Source organism: Muntiacus reevesi, chromosome 4 (genome assembly GCF_963930625.1).
Source record: "Muntiacus reevesi chromosome 4, mMunRee1.1, whole genome shotgun sequence".
Taxonomy (NCBI): Eukaryota; Metazoa; Chordata; class Mammalia; order Artiodactyla; family Cervidae; genus Muntiacus; species Muntiacus reevesi.
The window spans coordinates 143,791,180-143,808,144 of NC_089252.1; the positions used below are offsets into that span (position 1 = coordinate 143,791,180).

Sequence of the window (16,965 nt, forward strand, 5' to 3'; positions counted from 1 at the left end):
ACACAGTCACCCCGCTCCCTCACCCCTACCCTGAAGCCAGCTCCGCCCGCTCACCTGGCCTGTCTGCACTTGTCCCTGCTCACCTCGGTGCTTTCCCTTGTCTCCCCTCCTCTAGGTCCACCTGTGCTGCCAGGAAGCCTGGCATCCTGTCTAAATCCCATTCCCCAGCCTAAGCCAGCCTCCGCCCTCCCTCAGTCTCCAGACTGCTCCTAGTACCCACTCTGTGCCAAACCGGCTCTCTTTCAAAATTCACTGTCAGATTGCCTTTCAGAGGCTCCCCATCAGCTCTGCCTCCCTCCTCCCTTCCTCCAGATACAGTCTGTATCTCCCAGGCCATCTCAGTGTCAGCCCACCTGTCTCACGATGCTTACGAGCTGCCTGCTGGACGAGAGTGAAGCCTTTCTCTCTTTCCTGCCAGGATCGTGTCTATTAAATGCATGTATAATGTGTCTGGTGTCCAGCTCTCTGTTTGGAACGGTGATGGAGCTCAGAGTGATCCTTCTCCCCATCCAAACCTCCTCTCAGCGTGGGGTCCTGGCACAGGGAGGGCTCAGCGCATCTGACGTCCCTCCCTTTCCCTCAGAGCTAAGAAGACTGGACTGAGAAGATGGGAGGGGCAGGAGGACCAAGTACTGGCCAGATTCCCTCCCTCCCTCCTGCTGGCCACTCCCCGCCTCCTCCTGTCAGGAAGCCTTCTTTGAGAAGCCCAAGCCCCTGGGTGGAAGCTCTGCTCAGACTCCCTAGTCTGTATGTCATGCAGGGCGATGCCCTCCTGTCCCCAAACCAGACTGAGTTCTGAGGACGCTGACGTAGGGTGGTCAGCCCAGCCCTCTGCCAGCAAAGGGTCGATTGTTTCCTGACAGCTTCCAACTTGCAGATGTGAGCAGGAAAATAACAGACCAGGAGAGGAGTTAAAAGTCAGCCTTGGGGGCAATGCTTTCACCCAACAGAAGGGCCATTTAGGCCCATAATTGCAGGCAGCTCCCAAATTCCTGAGTTTGGACAGCCTCTGGATGCCTCTCATCAGATCTCAGCCCCTGGCTGACCCCAGAGTTGGGGTAGCCCGAGTGGGCTTGGAGGGATGGGGTCAGTGCTCAGGACCACACCCGTGGGCTCTGGGAACCAGGGATCTCAAACACAGCTGTCCAGGGTGAAGGAGCAGGAAGTTAAATGGAAGGGAAGGAAGCGGCCGTGAACTAGGATGAGAAAAGATGAGTGTAAAACCAAGGGCTAAAATTTGGAAGGTTTGGAGGGAGAGGATGGAAGGAAGGAGAGAAATGACACTGAGAATATGTCCCTGGTCCTCGGGGTGACCACGGGATGAGACCCTGCGGTGAGGGGTAGAGGGCACAGGAATTTAGAGTGAAATCCTGAATTTGCTCCTTCCCTCAAACTAGCCACCTCGCCATTGGTATAAGGAATAGTGATGCAGAGCTGGTCACCTGCAGTCAGACCGCTGGGTCCTACGTCTCTGAACTACTCTACACCTCAGTTGCTTCATGTGCAAAACAAGAATAATAACAGCTACCCTCTTCCTGCTGTGTGAAGTTTAAATGAGAAACAGGTGTAAAGCACTGCTTATAATCGCTGCTCCATAAATATTGGCAATTATTATTCTTGTCATCCAACCTTACAATGAGAATCAAAAAACTTAATGCTAACTGACCTGCACATGGTCTGGCACAGATGAAATCCTCAATAAAAAAAAATGTTTCCCTCATAAGTGACCATAATGAGAAGGCCATAATCAAGTGTATGTGTTCAGAGTCCAAGACTCAAGAAAAGAGGAGGAGAAGGGAAGTCGTGGGAATATCTACAGTGTGTGGCTGAGAATGCGGGATGATCTGGGGGGGGCTTGGGAGCCAGGCCTGCCCCAAGTCCAAATTCCCAGGCCTGGTCCTGCCCTGGGTGGGGTGTTCCCTGTGATGATGAGTGGTGCAGGAAGATGGGTCGTGGCCAGACATACCAATGAGATGAACTCAACAGAGTGGTCTTTGATCTTCTCTGGCCAAGCCCAGTTCTCAAAAGGGATAAAAGTCAAGGAGAGTCGTGGAGAGCTAGACTTGGAAGGCTGCTCATCCCTGTGACAGTTTCACTCCTCTGACCCGCTGACACCGGCTCCCACCATGACCCAACGATCCTCTATCACCATCAAGTCAGGAGGCTCTCGGAACTTGAGTGCTTCCTCAGCCAACCTCCTCTCAGGCTGCCGGCCCAGCTTCAGTTCCATCTCCATGATCCAGAGTGGGAAGAGCTTTGGGGGTGGCTTCGGAGGTGGCTTTGGAACCAGGAGCCTCCACAGCTTTGGGGGTAACAAGAGAATCTCCATCAGCAGTGGCTACCGCTCCAACCGAACTGGCTTCGGGGGTGCTGGCTATGGGCTGGGTCTTGGGGGCATAGGGTGCAGAGTGGGAGGAGTTGGCAGTGGCTATGGGTTTGGAGGTGGGATGATGTCTGGCGCTGGAGGCATCCATGAGGTCACCGTCAACCAGAGCCTCCTGACTCCCCTTCACCTGGAGATTGATCCATCCCTCCAGCGGGTGCGAAAGGAGGAGAAGGAGCAGATCAAGACCCTTAACAACAAGTTCGCCTCCTTCATCGACAAGGTGAGAGGGCGATGGGGTCCCCACCAGGAAAGCAGGTGGCACCCAGGAGTATCTCAGCTTTCTGTTCTTTTCTGAGGTCCTGGGGGTCAGGGGTGTGGAGGAAGTGATTTCCCACCTTGTTGAGATGAGAAAAATGTCCATCTTTGGGCACCAGAGCTGTCTGACCCACTGCGAGAATGTTACTCTTTTGATGGATAGCCATAAACTTGGCTTAAAATTAGACAGCAAAAGGGATTGGTTCAGAGAGCAGAGGATCAAGAAATGGAAGGTTACAAGTTCAGCTCACAGAAGTGGGTTGAGGTCACTTTTCCCTGACAGTTAACAGGGGCAATCCTGTGGCAGCCTCACTATTGATTTGATTGGCAAGGGATGCACTCAGGGTTTCAGACTTTCCTCTTGGTGAGAGGAAAGTTGTGATGTCAGTCCTGAACCTCCCCTGCTATTGGCCTGGAATCCTAGGGCTTTCCCCAGTTCTGGGGAAAGAAACAGTCCAGTGTGCACTATTGCCAGTTCACACTAGAGCTGATTGCTTTCATCTGGGAAGAACCAGCCCAAGAATCTAGATCATTCAGGCTTCAATCCTGGCATCTGAAAGAAAGAGTGCTAAACTGAGGGGCAACCAGCTCCTATGGCAGCTCTCCCGCTGGGAGAATCCCTAACTTCTCAGGCCTCAGTTGGGTTGAACAGATGGACTCCAAGGTTCTCTTGCAGGTCTAACAGGCTATGAAATGCCTCATCATGTGGACTCAGACCTTTGAATGCATAAACCTAACCTGCTGAAGCCTTTATCACTCATGTCCTCCACTTGACGTGATGCTTGCACCAACAGATGTGAGATTTATAGAAGCCTGGTTCTGAGGGGAAGGATGTGGACCCTGCTTTTCCACAGTTCATCTGGAGGGGTCTTGGGGAATGAGGGGATATGGCTGGGGAGGACTGGAGCCAGGAAAATGGAAGTGGGAGTGGGATGCATTTGTTAAAGACCCTCTGTAGGCACACTGCCAATTCCAAAGTCTTGGAGGCTCTGTTCCTTCATTCTCTGAGGCTATGTGTCACTCCAACTGCTCTCAACAGAGGGACTGGTCTAGAGAAAAAGATTTTGCATGTTCCCAAGGCTGTCTCCCAGCCTGAGGAGCTGTTGAGTGCAATTCAGGAAAACCAGACTAGTAGCACAAGACCACAGGAACCTGAGATCTGAGAGAAGAGAGACAAGAAGGAGCTTGTCCAAGGCTACACAGTTCATGAGGGACATGGCTGAAATTGTATCCAGATCCCCCTAAGGTGACTCCAGAGTGATCTTCTCCAGCATTCCTGGATTGTGGTGGCAACTGAGTCCAGATTCTAGATCTAGAGAAATCATGTTGAAAGCAAATGGGTGAATTTTCTGCCAAGAACCTCTTGCCCGTTTATTGGGAACCAAAGATCTCACTCAGTAATATGGTGGAGTGTTCTTTTCTTCAACTATCACACATCAGCATAGTTTGATGTATTCAGATGGTTTCCTGGTCCCCTGGCCCTCCTGCCTACTCTCACCTCCAAACCCAGCTACTAGCCAGTCTCCCAGCCCCATTGCACCAACATGGGCTTGGTTATTTACATCCCAGGCTCCTGCCCACATGAGAACGAGGAGGAGGAGCCTGCCACCTGGACTCTGAGATCTTGCAGGGCTCCCCCTACACTGTCGGGGGTCCTGTATCCCAGAGCCCTCTGCAAGGCAATGGCTGTAAAGACATGCTCATGGGTTCTCACCTCTGGCGGTGGCAGGTGCGGTTCCTGGAGCAGCAGAACAAAGTCCTGGAGACCAAATGGGGCCTCCTGCAGGAGCATAAAGCAACCAGGGCCAATCTCGAGCCCATGTTTGAAGGCTACATCAACAACCTGAGGCGGCAGCTGGACAGCCTTGGGGGAGAGCGTTCGAGGCTGGAGGTGGAGCTGAAGAGCATGCAGGAAGTGGTGGAGGACTTCAAGAACAAGTGAGTGGTAGCTCAGCCCTGAGGCTCCAGGGGAGACCCTGGGCTCTCCTGAAGTGCCCAAGCCAATGGGGAATAGGGCACACACTCAGGGCACAGAGGTGGACCCAGGAAAAGAACTGGGCTCTTAGGGACTTCCCTAGGGGTCCAGTGGTTAAGACTACATGCTCCCAGTGCAGGGGGCTGGGGTTCGATCCCTGACTGGGAAACTAAGATCTTGCATGCTACACGTGCACTGTGCAGCCAAAAAAAAAAAAAGAATGTTGAGGTTTGGGGGAGGGGCTGGGCTTAGAAATGATAACTCATATGGGCACGCAGAGCATGATACATACAACCCTGCCAACTCTGGAGATGAGGAAAGTGAGGCTCTGAGATAGCAACTGACCCATTCAAGGTTATACAAGTAGCAACGCATTAGTGATGAACTGAACCCATAGAATCTCATGCTCACATTTGTTCAACTCAATCTGATTGCTGACTTACACAATGTTCACATATCCACCCCAACCCTGGCCAAGGCTGCAGTATGAAGAACAAGGAGGTATATCTACTGCCTTTTCCCTGAAATCACACACACACCCTGCTAAACATAATGGTATGCTCATATCTAAAGGTACAAATAATTTCTTATTTTTATGGTTTTAATTTAGTTTTAATGTTTGTTCTTGGGCCAAAAAAATCAGTTTTTGTTACCATTTGTATAAGGTAATGAGAGCCCAGATTTTACAGTTGCTCTAACATGGTAACCACAAGCCATATGAGACAATTTAAATTAAAATTAAATTTAATTTAAAATTCAGACCCTCAATGACACTAGCCACATTTCAAATGCTCAGTCACCACATATGACTAATGGGTCCCATAATACATGCAGATATAGAACATTTCTATCAAGGCAAAAGTTCTGCTAAACAGTGCTGGAGAACCTAGTCAGATTGACAATTATTTTTCTTTAAGACTTTTAAAAATATTTATTTATTTATTTTTTGGATACATCAGGTCTTAGTTGAGGCATATGGGATCTAGTTCCCCAGCCAGGGATTGAACCTGGATCCCTCCACACTGGGAGTGTAGAATCTTAGCCACTAAACCACTAGCGAAATCCTCAGATTTACAATCTTGGCTCAATCATTTACTGACTCAATATCTAAAGAAAGCGAAACTCTCTAAGTCCTAGTTCTTTTGTCTGTTAAAGGAAATATTAATAGTACCCACCTCATAGCGAGACTAAGAATATTAAAGCAACATTTGCTTGTAAAGTACTCAATAGCGTAGCCAGTGCCTGGTACATAGTAAGCTGTTAACACGTGTTAGCTATTTTTATTATATTGACGATTAAGTATAATGTATGTAGTGATGCAAACATAGACAAGAGAAGCAAGTGCTGACGGACAATTTATAATATCATGCAAATATGGGATAACAGTATTTCAATCCAAGAAGGCTTCCAGGAGGAAAAGACAAAAAACTCAAGGTTGCAAAGAAAAGATGCACATTGAAGGGATATTGGGGATCTGTTGGAGAGTGTGGATTAAAGGGCAGCAATGTTCCTGTGGTAGGTGTCTAAGAGGCCTGTGCAGGGCCACTTGAGGCTTGCCCTCTGGCAGACAGACTGTGAACTGGGAAACAGGGAAAGACAATTGCGTGGAGCTGGGTGAAGCAAAGATGATCATGTTTAATGAAAAGACAATTTTAGGAAACAATAAGGAAAATCACATTCATTTTCCCAGAGAACTTGGAAGAAAGCACAGTACTGAAGATTCTATAGACAAAAGGTGTAATAGAAAAGCGGGGGAGAGTCTGATGGTATCCATCCTGTGGGTTAGTATATAGCTAACAACAAGCTGACTCATGGTTGGGAAAGAGCCTCTGAGAGGTTAAGGGACCTGCCCTGGGTTATTCAGCCAATAGGGAGAAGGGATGAAGCCCCCTCCACAGCCCAGCCTCCGAGAGGGTGGGATTGGCTGATGCTTAAGAGGTGGAATGGGGAATGTTACCTAGAGCAGACTTGAGACTTCCTTCCCAGAGATCAGTGGGGTGAGGGGGGCTAGGGAGAGTGGGGTTGCTGCTCAGGGGCAAATTGAAGACGAGAAAACTTGGTGGAGGAGACAAAAGGGAGGTTTCTTATTAGCCCGAAGACTCTGCTTCCCAGGCAGGGGGTCAGCAGCTAAGAACAGAACAGTGAGACAAGATGAGTGTGCCGTGGGGTGTAGGCGTAGGCCCAGACTGCCCCCCTCTACTGTTCTCTGTCCCTCCCCTTGGCTTAGGCAAGACCGTGGGGTAAAAGGAAGCATCATGCCCCTTCACGTGCCCTCTGAGAATACGGCTGTGAGAAAGACCTCAGAAAGAATGGGGGGCAGTTCTGTTTTGTGTTGATTTGAGTTTGGATTTTGTTTGGACAGGGGTGGTTGTGTGATGGATTTGGGGTTGGGTAATATATGTAATAGCAGAGCAACACTTCAGCAGCGCATTTTCCAAGTCTGCTCTGGATTCCCACCTACACCTCCCCCCCCCCCCCCAACTGGACCTCACTCCTAGAAGCCCCGCTCCGAACATCCATCCGCTTCCTTCTCCCCGCAGGTACGAAGAGGAAATCAACAGGCGCACAGCAGCTGAGAACGAGTTTGTGGTGCTCAAGAAGGTGAGGAGACAGGGGTGCTCTGATCTGACTCTGGGCCCAGGGAGCCCCTCCCAGGAGTGACAGCTGCCACATAAGTCTGCGGCCCTGTATATGAGGCTTTATTTAATTTGCATAACCAATCTTGGAAGCACATATTACTTTAGAAGTGAGAAAACTCAGGTTCGTGGAGGTTAAATAAGTTGCCCCAGGTTACCCAGATAACCAGAGGCGAGTCAGGATCCAGGACACCCAAGTCTGAGCTATAAATCTTAACACCAGTGCCCTCCCCAGTGTGGATCTTACGCAGGGAAAGGAGAAGCAGAACGGGCCCTGTGCTGAGCTGAGTCTGTGAGACCTCAAGTCAGGCTCAAGAATGGGCATAGGATGGGGGCCAGCTCCAGAAACTGTGGACCTTTCTGCTCAGTGTGGATGGGCAGAAGGAGGGGGAGATCCAGCCCAGGAGCTAATCTGGAGAGGGAGGAAGAACAGGAGCAGCAATGTGGAAAGGGGACAAAGGGACAGAGTGCAAGGAGCAGGGAAGCCTCAGGGAGAAGGTGAGGCCACAGGCAGTAGAGGCCCAAGGGCCCAGGATGATTCATGTTGTCGTCACCGCATGGAGGTGACATGAGAGGTTTTTCCACGTAGCACCAGCTGATGAGCAGATGGGCGATCCCCAAGAACCTGGTCCACATGCAGTTTGGATCCCCCTGTAAGTTCCACTCTATCCTTAGCCTGGGAGAGAGAAATGCTCTTGTCCCCGGGAGCTGAAGTCCTCCAACCTAACTCACAGAGGGGGCCGGCTAACCCCAGAAGGGTGGGACTCAGAGTGACCGCATGTTCTGTGCTCAGGATGTGGATGCTGCCTACATGAACAAAGTGGAACTGGAGGCCAAGGTGGAAGCCTTAATGGATGAGATCAACTTCCTGAGGTCTTTCTATGAAGCGGTAAGCAGGGCCGGGGGTTCCCCCCAGAAGAGCTGGAGGCTGGGGGCTGCAGCTGAGCACAGAGGCTGCTGGCCCCTTCCCTGGTCTCCCCTTGCTCCTCACCCCATGCCTGAGTTGGAATTGATGGAGTAGATGTTGCTTCCCCTACCAAGGGAGAATGTGAGTTTTCCCAGGGCAGAAGGTGGGTCAGATAAGGTGAGAAATTTGAGAATCTTCTGTTGGTCAGACAAAAGAGCTGCCTGTCAGCGAATTACTTGCAGTTTCCATAGAATGATCTGAGCAACCCAGCTCACCCAGCCCAGTTCAGATTTACCTGTTACTTTTCCTATGGCAACTGCAGGATGATTCAATTATGCAGATCAAGTGGCAACTAGTGAGCCCTCAGGTGCTTCTAGAAGCACACAAAATAATTAACTGGCTCCCTTAAAGAGGCATTTTGCTGTGTGCCTCTATAAGCCCAATGCTGAGCTCAAGGATACAAGATACAGCGCTGGGCAAACGCAATCAAGGCTCTAAGTTCTTGGAGCTTCCAGGAGATGGGTAGCATGGAGAGAATCAAATAACTTCGCCATTTCAGGGGCGATGGAGAAATGCACAACAGGGAGCAGAGGCAGGCAGATGGTGGGTAATAACCTGAAGGGACTGAGGATCCAGAAATGCCGGAAGGAGGCCCATGTGGCCGGTGGAGAATGAGTGAGGGGGAGCAGCCGAGATAAGGTTAGTGATGTGGAGGTAGGGTTGCAGGGTGCAGTGTGCATCGCAAGTAGGCCTGGTGACAACAGGTGATCTGCTCACAGGTTTGCACGTGTGTGATACCCAACACAATCTGGTCATGTTCCAGGAGCAGGAACATGGGCTCTGGGTCTTCAGACGGCTTCAATGACCACCCACTTGGGGGCAAAAAATAAAATCCCATAATTTCCTCTGCTTATATTCACTTCAATGATGAAAACCAGGGTGATGTTGGCTCCCAATGCTGAGCAGCAATCCTGTGAGCTGAGACTCTCCCAGCTAGGTCAGCTATCAGGAAAAACTCTTTTAGAAAAGCAAATTGCAACCCAATAGCAACAAAATAATAACTTCTTGAAGCAGGAAATGCGTGAACCCATTGTTAATAAAGAAAGGAATTAACAATTAATTAACAATTGATACTGTTACTTGCAGATTTGGGCTTTGGATCAGTGATGCTTAAATTTTTACAGTTCATTAGAATCTCCTAAAGATCTTGTGAGAACACCAATTCTGATCCAGTATGATGACACTGCTAGTCTGAGGATCACATTTTGGGAACCGCAATTCTGATTCAGTATGATAATACTGCGAGTCTGAGGATCCCATTTTGGGAACCACTGTTTTAGATGATTCTGTAAAGTCATCATTAACAAATTACTTGTGGATTTTCTGCTTCAAAACCCATCTTATACAAGTGTTACTTGTTCCATCATGTCTGACTCTTTGCAACTCCATGGCCATAGCCCACCAGGCTCCTCTGTCCATGGAATTCTCCAGGCAAGAATACTGGAGTGGGTAGCTATTCCCTTCTCCAGAGGATATTCCCGACCCAGAGATCGAACCCAGGTCTCCTGCCTTGCAGGAGGATTCTTTACCATCTGAGCCACCAGGGAAGCCCCATACAAACAAACATGAATGTATTTAACACTCACAGAAATCATGGGAGGCAGTAGTAAGACTAGTCTCTCTGAGGCTCAGAGGTGCCATCTAACCTGGTTGGCAGATCCTAGGCTTGAATTTTTCAGGTCTTTCTGCTGTTTCCAGGTGGTTTCTGTTTCCCTTCCCTGAAGCGCAGGGAGGAGCAAGGTTAGGAAATGGGGCTGGGACAGCACAGCTTTCCGGCTCTTTCTGACTCAGCTTTCTTTCCCAAGATAATTACTTTATTTGGAATGAAAGCTTGCATTTCCTCAGAACATGAGACATTGCCAAACTGACAGGTTATAACAAGGTGTGTGCCCTTGACAGCAGGAGTGACTTCTAGAGAATCTTGGCTACAGTTACCTGAGCTGCTGCTCCTTCCGTGCAGATAAAGAACAGGTGTTAACCCGGTGACCTGCCTACTGTCCCCCCAGCCCTTTCAGGCTTCAATAGACTGTTCCATCCTGTTGTGCGTGGGAGGCCCTCAGTGCCAGTGTCTGTTCTGGGGTGCTGGGCACAGTCTCCCAACACACACGCACAAGTGCACACATGCACACACAACACACCTGCACGTGCACACACATCTTTCCCATGTGGGCCTCCTCGCAGGAGCTGGCACAGCTTCATGCCCAGATCTCTGAGACTTCCGTGGTCCTGTCCATGGACAACAACCGCAAGCTAGACCTGGACAGCATCATCTCTGAGGTCAAGGCCCAATACGAAGACATCGCCAACCGCAGCCGGGCCGAGGCTGAGTCCTGGTACCAGATCAAGGTGAGGTATCAAGGTCAATTTCATGAAACAGTCTCAGAGAACTGAGATTTCAAAGGCAGATTTGATAAGAGCCTTGTCCTCCCAGTCTGACGGGCTTGGAGGGATCTGAATTCACCCTGGGGCTCGTTCTGTCAGAGCACTCCTCAGGCAGCCTCGTCAGGACCTGGGGGAACAGCCAGACAAAGGCAAGAGGTGGTCAGTCCTGCCTGCCCCGAGGAGGATGAACACCCCTCTGATGCTTTGCAGAGGAGAGGCAAGGGACAGCTGGACAGTACCAGCCACTAGTACCAGTAGGTGCAAAAGAGGGAGGGTGGGAGCAAGAGGTAGGTTTAGCTTCCTGCATCCAGAGATGAGAGGTAGAAATAGCTGGGGCTGAGAGGCTGAACAAAGGCTGGTTGGGGTTACCCAAAGACATTTTCCAGATTGGAGCTGAGGAGTCCCTGGGGATACAAGACCTGGTGCCAGGAAAAACAAATATGAATGAGCTTTAAAATTAGAAAGTGACAAGCACCCCTGAATGATGCTGAGTTTGTGGGGGTGAGACACCCAAACATGAAGACGAAGGACCAAAGCTGGGATATAGGAAGGTCCACCTGTGGAGTGAAGACTTTGGATATGGAGAGTGAGGGGCAGAGCCAAGAGACAGTGCAATGGATTTGATGGAGACAGCTGCGTGCAAAGGGAGGTGCCTCTAAGCATTGTCTCAGAAGCCCTGTTGGGCCCTGGGAAGCCACCACTTTCTGGCCTCACTGCCCCTTCTCCTCCTTCTCCTTACCCCCAGTACGAGGAGCTGCAGCGGTCTGCCGGCCGGCATGGGGAAGACCTCCGCTCCACCAGGATGGAGATCTCTGAGTTGAACCGGGTGATACAGAGGCTGCGCTCTGAGATTGAAAACGTGAAGAAGCAGGTAGGGCTGAGCAACCATTGGCCATCTCATCCATTCCCCTGCCTCAGCCCATGCAGAGAGTTCTCCCCAGATGAGTGATCATCCAGAAATATAAACTTGTAGTCTTCTGCCCCCACCAGGAAGGCCAGGACCTTCTTTCTGAGATCTGTCCAACATCAATTCCTCTTGGAAAGATGCTGTCCTCCAAAGGCATACATGGCAAAACTGATTCACTTTAGTTACCCACAATTCAGAGAAGTTCATATTGAATGGGACCCCAAAAACCATTCTCCATCCTAAGTCGCAAAGTATCCAAGGAGAACATAGATTAATCTTATTTTTAAAGACGATGATACTCCAACCCCCTTTGCATGAAATCCATTTCAGGAAATTCTTTCACATTTTTAACCTAAAGCCCATATCCTCCATCCTTCCTTGTGGACAATTTCATAAATTCCTATGTCCTCCTGGCAGTGTTCCACGCTCCAGGCTGCCATCGCCGATGCTGAGCAGCGTGGGGAGCTGGCCCTCAAGGATGCCAAGCACAAGCTGGCTGAGCTGGAGGAGGCCCTGCAGAAGGCCAAGCAGGACATGGCGCGGCAGTTGCGTGAATATCAGGAGTTGATGAACGTCAAGCTGGCCCTGGACATTGAGATCGCCACCTACAGGAAGCTGCTGGAGGGCGAGGAGTGCAGGTGGGCAAGCTCCTCCTCCTCCCGTGGTTCAGATGCCTACAGAGCACTGTAGCAATGCCACAGCAGCCAAGATCCCCACAGGGTCAGGCCCCAAATAGACATGCTCAGAATTGAAACAGACTTAAAACTCAGATGATCTCCTGAGGTGTCCTGAAGTCATTCCCAGAGCTCCAATGGGACCCAGAGCAGGGGCCAGGATAGATGGTGTCAGGAGGAGGTGGTCCATGACTACCTGGAAGGCCATTTGCAGGACTGTTTCTGCCCAGGCCCTGTGATCAATGAGGCCACACTCAGGACGAGGCGAGGCTCAGGGGCTCTGTGTTTGCCCAGAGAGGCCTACCATCTGACTGTCCCTCCCGACATAGTGAGCACGAGTCTGTCTCCCCATTTCACCATATATTTGGATTTGATCTCTCTTCTAATGTCCCCTTCCAGAGTCACACCAGCTTCCTACAGCTAAAAGGGTGATCAAAGTCTTGTTCAGCACAGTGCCGAGAGCACAGCCAGCTCTCTGTGCTGCTAGCTTTAAATACAAAGAACCCAGGGTTCTCTAACTTCTCAGCAAATGAAATATGTCTTTCTCTCCCCTCCTGCAACAGACTCACTGGAGAAGGTGTCGGGCCTGTGAATATCTGTGAGTAAATGTCTTGGGATGACAGAAAAGTGGGAGATAAAACAGAAGCTAACAGCATAATTTTTGGTGAACAGATAGTGAACGAGCAGGGGCAGGAATATCATTAAGATTCTCTGAGAGGCTCTGTGGAGACCCCTTTCTTCTTTGGCCCTTCCTCCCAGTGGGATCAAGAGAGGTTCATGGTGGAATCACAAATCCACTCCACCCAAATCCCCGAGGACCTCAGTTATGGGACAGGACTACTCACAAAAAGTGGGTCCCTCATTCGAACACCTGATTTTTCAGCTAGTTCTGGCAGAAATTCAAACTAACAAGAGGCTATTAAAAAGCTAAAGACCTGTGTTGAAAATTGAAGCAAATTAACTGAACAAGAAAGCAAAGAGGCTTGCCCTCAGGTCCCAGGAAGAAGCCAGGGGGATTCATTCTGCAGAAGGACCCAGCAGGCTCCAGCAGCATCCATGGAGTGTGGAGACCCGGGCATGGGATGTAGAGTTCCCCGGGGCCCTCATGGGTCCAGCCCTGGGAGGGAGGCTGGAAAACCAGGATGAGGGAGGGCTGGAAACTAGTGAGTTAAAGGCACAGGGATGCCTCGCCTGGAGAATCAGACACTGAGAGGGAAGGTTGAAGAGGCATCTTCAAACGTTCCATAGGCTGTGGGGAGCTACGCTCCAAGGCCGTGAGCTCCCCATTGCAGAAGGGATTTGAGCAGAAGCAAAAGGATTGCCTCTCAGGGAGACAGTAAGGGGATTCCAGTCTGGGGAAGGTTCACCTGGATCGCCTTCGGGCCCTGCCTATCTGGGAACCTGTGATGCCCACACAATAGCTGGGGCCTCCTGTCTCACCCAGTGGGAAAGCCCCGGGTAGAGAGGAGGGACAAACACAGCCCAGGGGCCCCAAGCTTTGCTCTCCGGCAGGTGTGACCTTGGGCCTGCCACTTGGTGTCTTTGCACCTGTTTCTTCCCCTGAAAAATAGGGGTATCACAGTAAGGGCATCCTCTCAGGCCTGTCAAGGAGACCTCTGTGGTCACAGCTGGGCAAGCTATGAAAATTACCATCTCCTGTGTTCGCTGAGGCAGCAGATGATGGGGACCGTGAGACTCCCTGGGGAGCCTGTGGGAGGGAGGCGCCTGGGCACAAGACCCAGGGACGAGGCTGACAGTATGCCCTGTGCCTTCTTTGCACAGCCGTGGTCTCCTCCTCTGGGGGCTCGGGCTACAGCAGGGGCGGCGGCCTCTGCGTGACCGGGGGTGGCTATGGCTTCGGCAGCAGTGGCTTTGGCAGCAGCGGCGGCAGCTTCAGCTCCACCAGCGGCCGCAGCATGAGCGGCACCAGCTCCAGCATGCGCATCATCTCCAAGACCTCGTCCAGCAAGAGCTACAGGAGCTAAAGGGCCCCCCGCCCTGCTGCCTCCCCTCTAAGGCCCCCGGCCCCCGGGCCTAAGACCTGCTGCTTTGCTGACCCCCATGCACTGAATCACAAGAGGCACCTGGAGCAGGGAAGTAGCCTGTGAATCCCCAGCTCACCTGTTCATCCCTCTGCCTCCAAATAGATTCCCGCAAAGGTACCCCACTTGCTCCTCATCCCAGAGCCCTCCAGGGCCCACAGGCATCCAGTCCAGCTGCCATATGCCAAGATCTGAGCTGGGGCATTCCTTCAGGAGCTCCCTCCTGTCTGACCCAGATCCCCAGCAGCCACAATCCTTCCTGGGGTTGCTTAGAGCTGACCTTGTACCCCCAGAGACGCTGAGTGCAGTCCAGGCCTGCATTTCACACCATAGACAGAACACTTCTCCTGCTTCCGGTGCCTGCCTATCCCCTCAAATTGCTTCAATAAAAATGTCACCGAGCTCTCTAGGCCTTGACTGAGTCTGTGTCCTATGCCACACTCAGAGGATGATCTCGGAAATGGAGTTCTCTGGGAGCAGGTTCTATCTACCCACAGGGTTTACTCCAGGGCAGAATGAGAATCCCCTCCCCCAGACATCATGCAACAGGACCTCCACCCACTTCTGCCTCTTGCCATCGCCCAGAGTCTCTTGTTGCACCCCTTACCTCCCCAAGCCCCAGGCTTCCCTCGCCAGAGCTCTAGACCCAAGCCAAGACAATGCAAAAGGCACCAGTGTGAAGTGTCACAGTTAGACTAAGAATTGCCAAGCACAAGAATGTTTGAGTTCAGTCTCCTAATCCAGAGGTGAGGAAGCCAAGAAACAGAGAGGATACAATGCATATTAACAGTAGATCCCTGAGTCCTAACCCAGGGCCCCCCCCCACCAGAGCAGTAAAGCACAGTGACATCAGAAATGATGAAGTTGGATCCCCGCCCATCCCAGACAAGCTGTGTGGCTTGGGAGTTTTACTCCACCACTCTGCTCCTCACTTTCCTTGTCCATAAAATGGAAACTATATCATGGTTATCATAAGAATTCAATGGGATAATGGATGTAGAGTTCAGCGTGGTTCCAACACATGGTAGGCACCCAGTAAATGTTACTATTATTGTTGACTTGATTTTAACCTAGCAAAAAGGTCACAGTGTGAAAGGGAAAGACCAGTTGGCTACAGCGGCTTCACTGATGGGACTGATGGAAAGAAGAAGGCATTTCAGGCATCGGCAAAGAGCTGTGTCCTCGGGGCTGGGAAGAAAGCCTATAACCTGCTTCCACCTGAACAATTCCCGAGGGCAATGACCCTTCCCAGAAATGTCCTCGGGTCAGAGCATCCATCCTTGGGAGGCTCAGGATGGGGAGGGCAGAGACAGGGAAAGGAGCTCTGACCTAATGACTGACATCAGTACATACTTGGGAGGCCTGTTGGAGGATGGAGGGAACAAAACATGTCCACCTAACTGAGAAGGTATCTTGAAGCCAAAAAAACAAGGCAAGCAGCTCCATATAATCAATGGATCAATTTATTACAAGGTAACTTACTCACACGGTGAGACCTGGCTGACAACGTTAGGGAAGCTTTCGCAACTGCACTCTACACCACCAAGTGGCCACAGGAATAATGTTATATTTAACTTGGGGTTCAGGGGTAGGTGCTTGAAACAGGATGTGCAATACTAAGTCAGGGTTTATGAATGGGTAACTAGTCTTGTGGGCCCCAGAATATTTCAGGGAAGCTTGTCATCATTGCTTGAGGATCAACAGAGATAGGGCCACCTGGCCTTAATGATTGTTAAGCAATATCTATTAACCACAAAGCCCTTGATGAAAAAAAGTGATTTACCACACAGTATGGTCCTAGGTCAGGTCAGGGAAAGGACGGGAGGAACTGTAAGTGTCAAGATGCCGTCGGTTATGCTAACAGCCATCTGGAGCCCAAAGAGTCTTAGGGAGGCCATCCATTCCTCTCCCCTCTTCAAGCACAAGGCACCCCCTCTTGAGTCCCCTGCAGCCTCCTTTGGACTAGCCAGGCCCCTGGAGACTAGAGTCTGTGTCTGGAGCCTTCTATCTCAGGAGCCCTAGAAGGATGAGGAGTGGATAGCTGATTCAGAGTCAGGACCCCACCTGGCCTGAGAAGGCCAGGGCCCAGTCTGCTTAGGGAGGCTTCTCTCATGCCCAAAGCCTCCCTCCCTCTTCCAGGGGGCTTCTAGGACCACTTGGGAGCCCACAGGGGTACTTGGGTCTGAAGCATCTGCAGAAAAAACATGGAAACAGCTTTGGGGAAATAGAGGATCCTCAAGCACATCTAATTTGGCCTCTAATCCCAGAGCTGTGAAAGTGAAAGTGGCTCAGTCATGTCCTACTCTTTGTGACCCAGGTCAGAATACTGAAGTGGGTAGCCTTTCCCTTCTCCAGGGGATCTTCCCAACCCAGAGATCGAACCCAGGTCTCCCACATTGCAGGCAGATTCTTTACCAGCTGAGCCACCAGGGAAACCCAAGAAGACTGGAGTGGGTAGCCTATCGCTTCTCCAGCAGACCTTCCCGACCCAGGAATTGAATCGGAATCTCCTGCATTGTAGGCAGATTCTTTACCAACTGAGCTATCAGGAAAGCCCATCCCAGAACAGCCAGGTAGATAATTCATACCCCTTGCCCCACACCCACAAAAGGGCCTCAAGTCCCAACTCTAACTTTCCTTGAGGCCAAGCAACTGAATAAACCAACATATAGGGCTGGCCAAAAAGTTCCTTTGGTTTTTAAGTAAAAGTATTAATAAAGAACACATTTTCCATTTTCACC

General features: G+C 50.8%; 1 protein-coding gene across 1 annotated transcript; it reads left to right on the forward strand.

The window, feature by feature from the left end:
- The first annotated feature begins 2,126 nt into the window (after nucleotides 1–2,126).
- Nucleotides 2,127–14,167, forward strand: LOC136166055 (keratin, type II cytoskeletal 5-like). The gene is made up of 9 exons (XM_065932082.1): nucleotides 2,127–2,606; nucleotides 4,371–4,579; nucleotides 7,157–7,217; nucleotides 8,046–8,141; nucleotides 10,401–10,565; nucleotides 11,347–11,472; nucleotides 11,926–12,146; nucleotides 12,746–12,780; nucleotides 13,965–14,167. The coding sequence occupies exons 1-9, from the start codon at nucleotides 2,127–2,129 to the stop codon at nucleotides 14,165–14,167; spliced, it is 1,596 nt and encodes a 531-aa protein (XP_065788154.1).
- The last annotated feature ends 2,798 nt before the right edge of the window (nucleotides 14,168–16,965 follow it).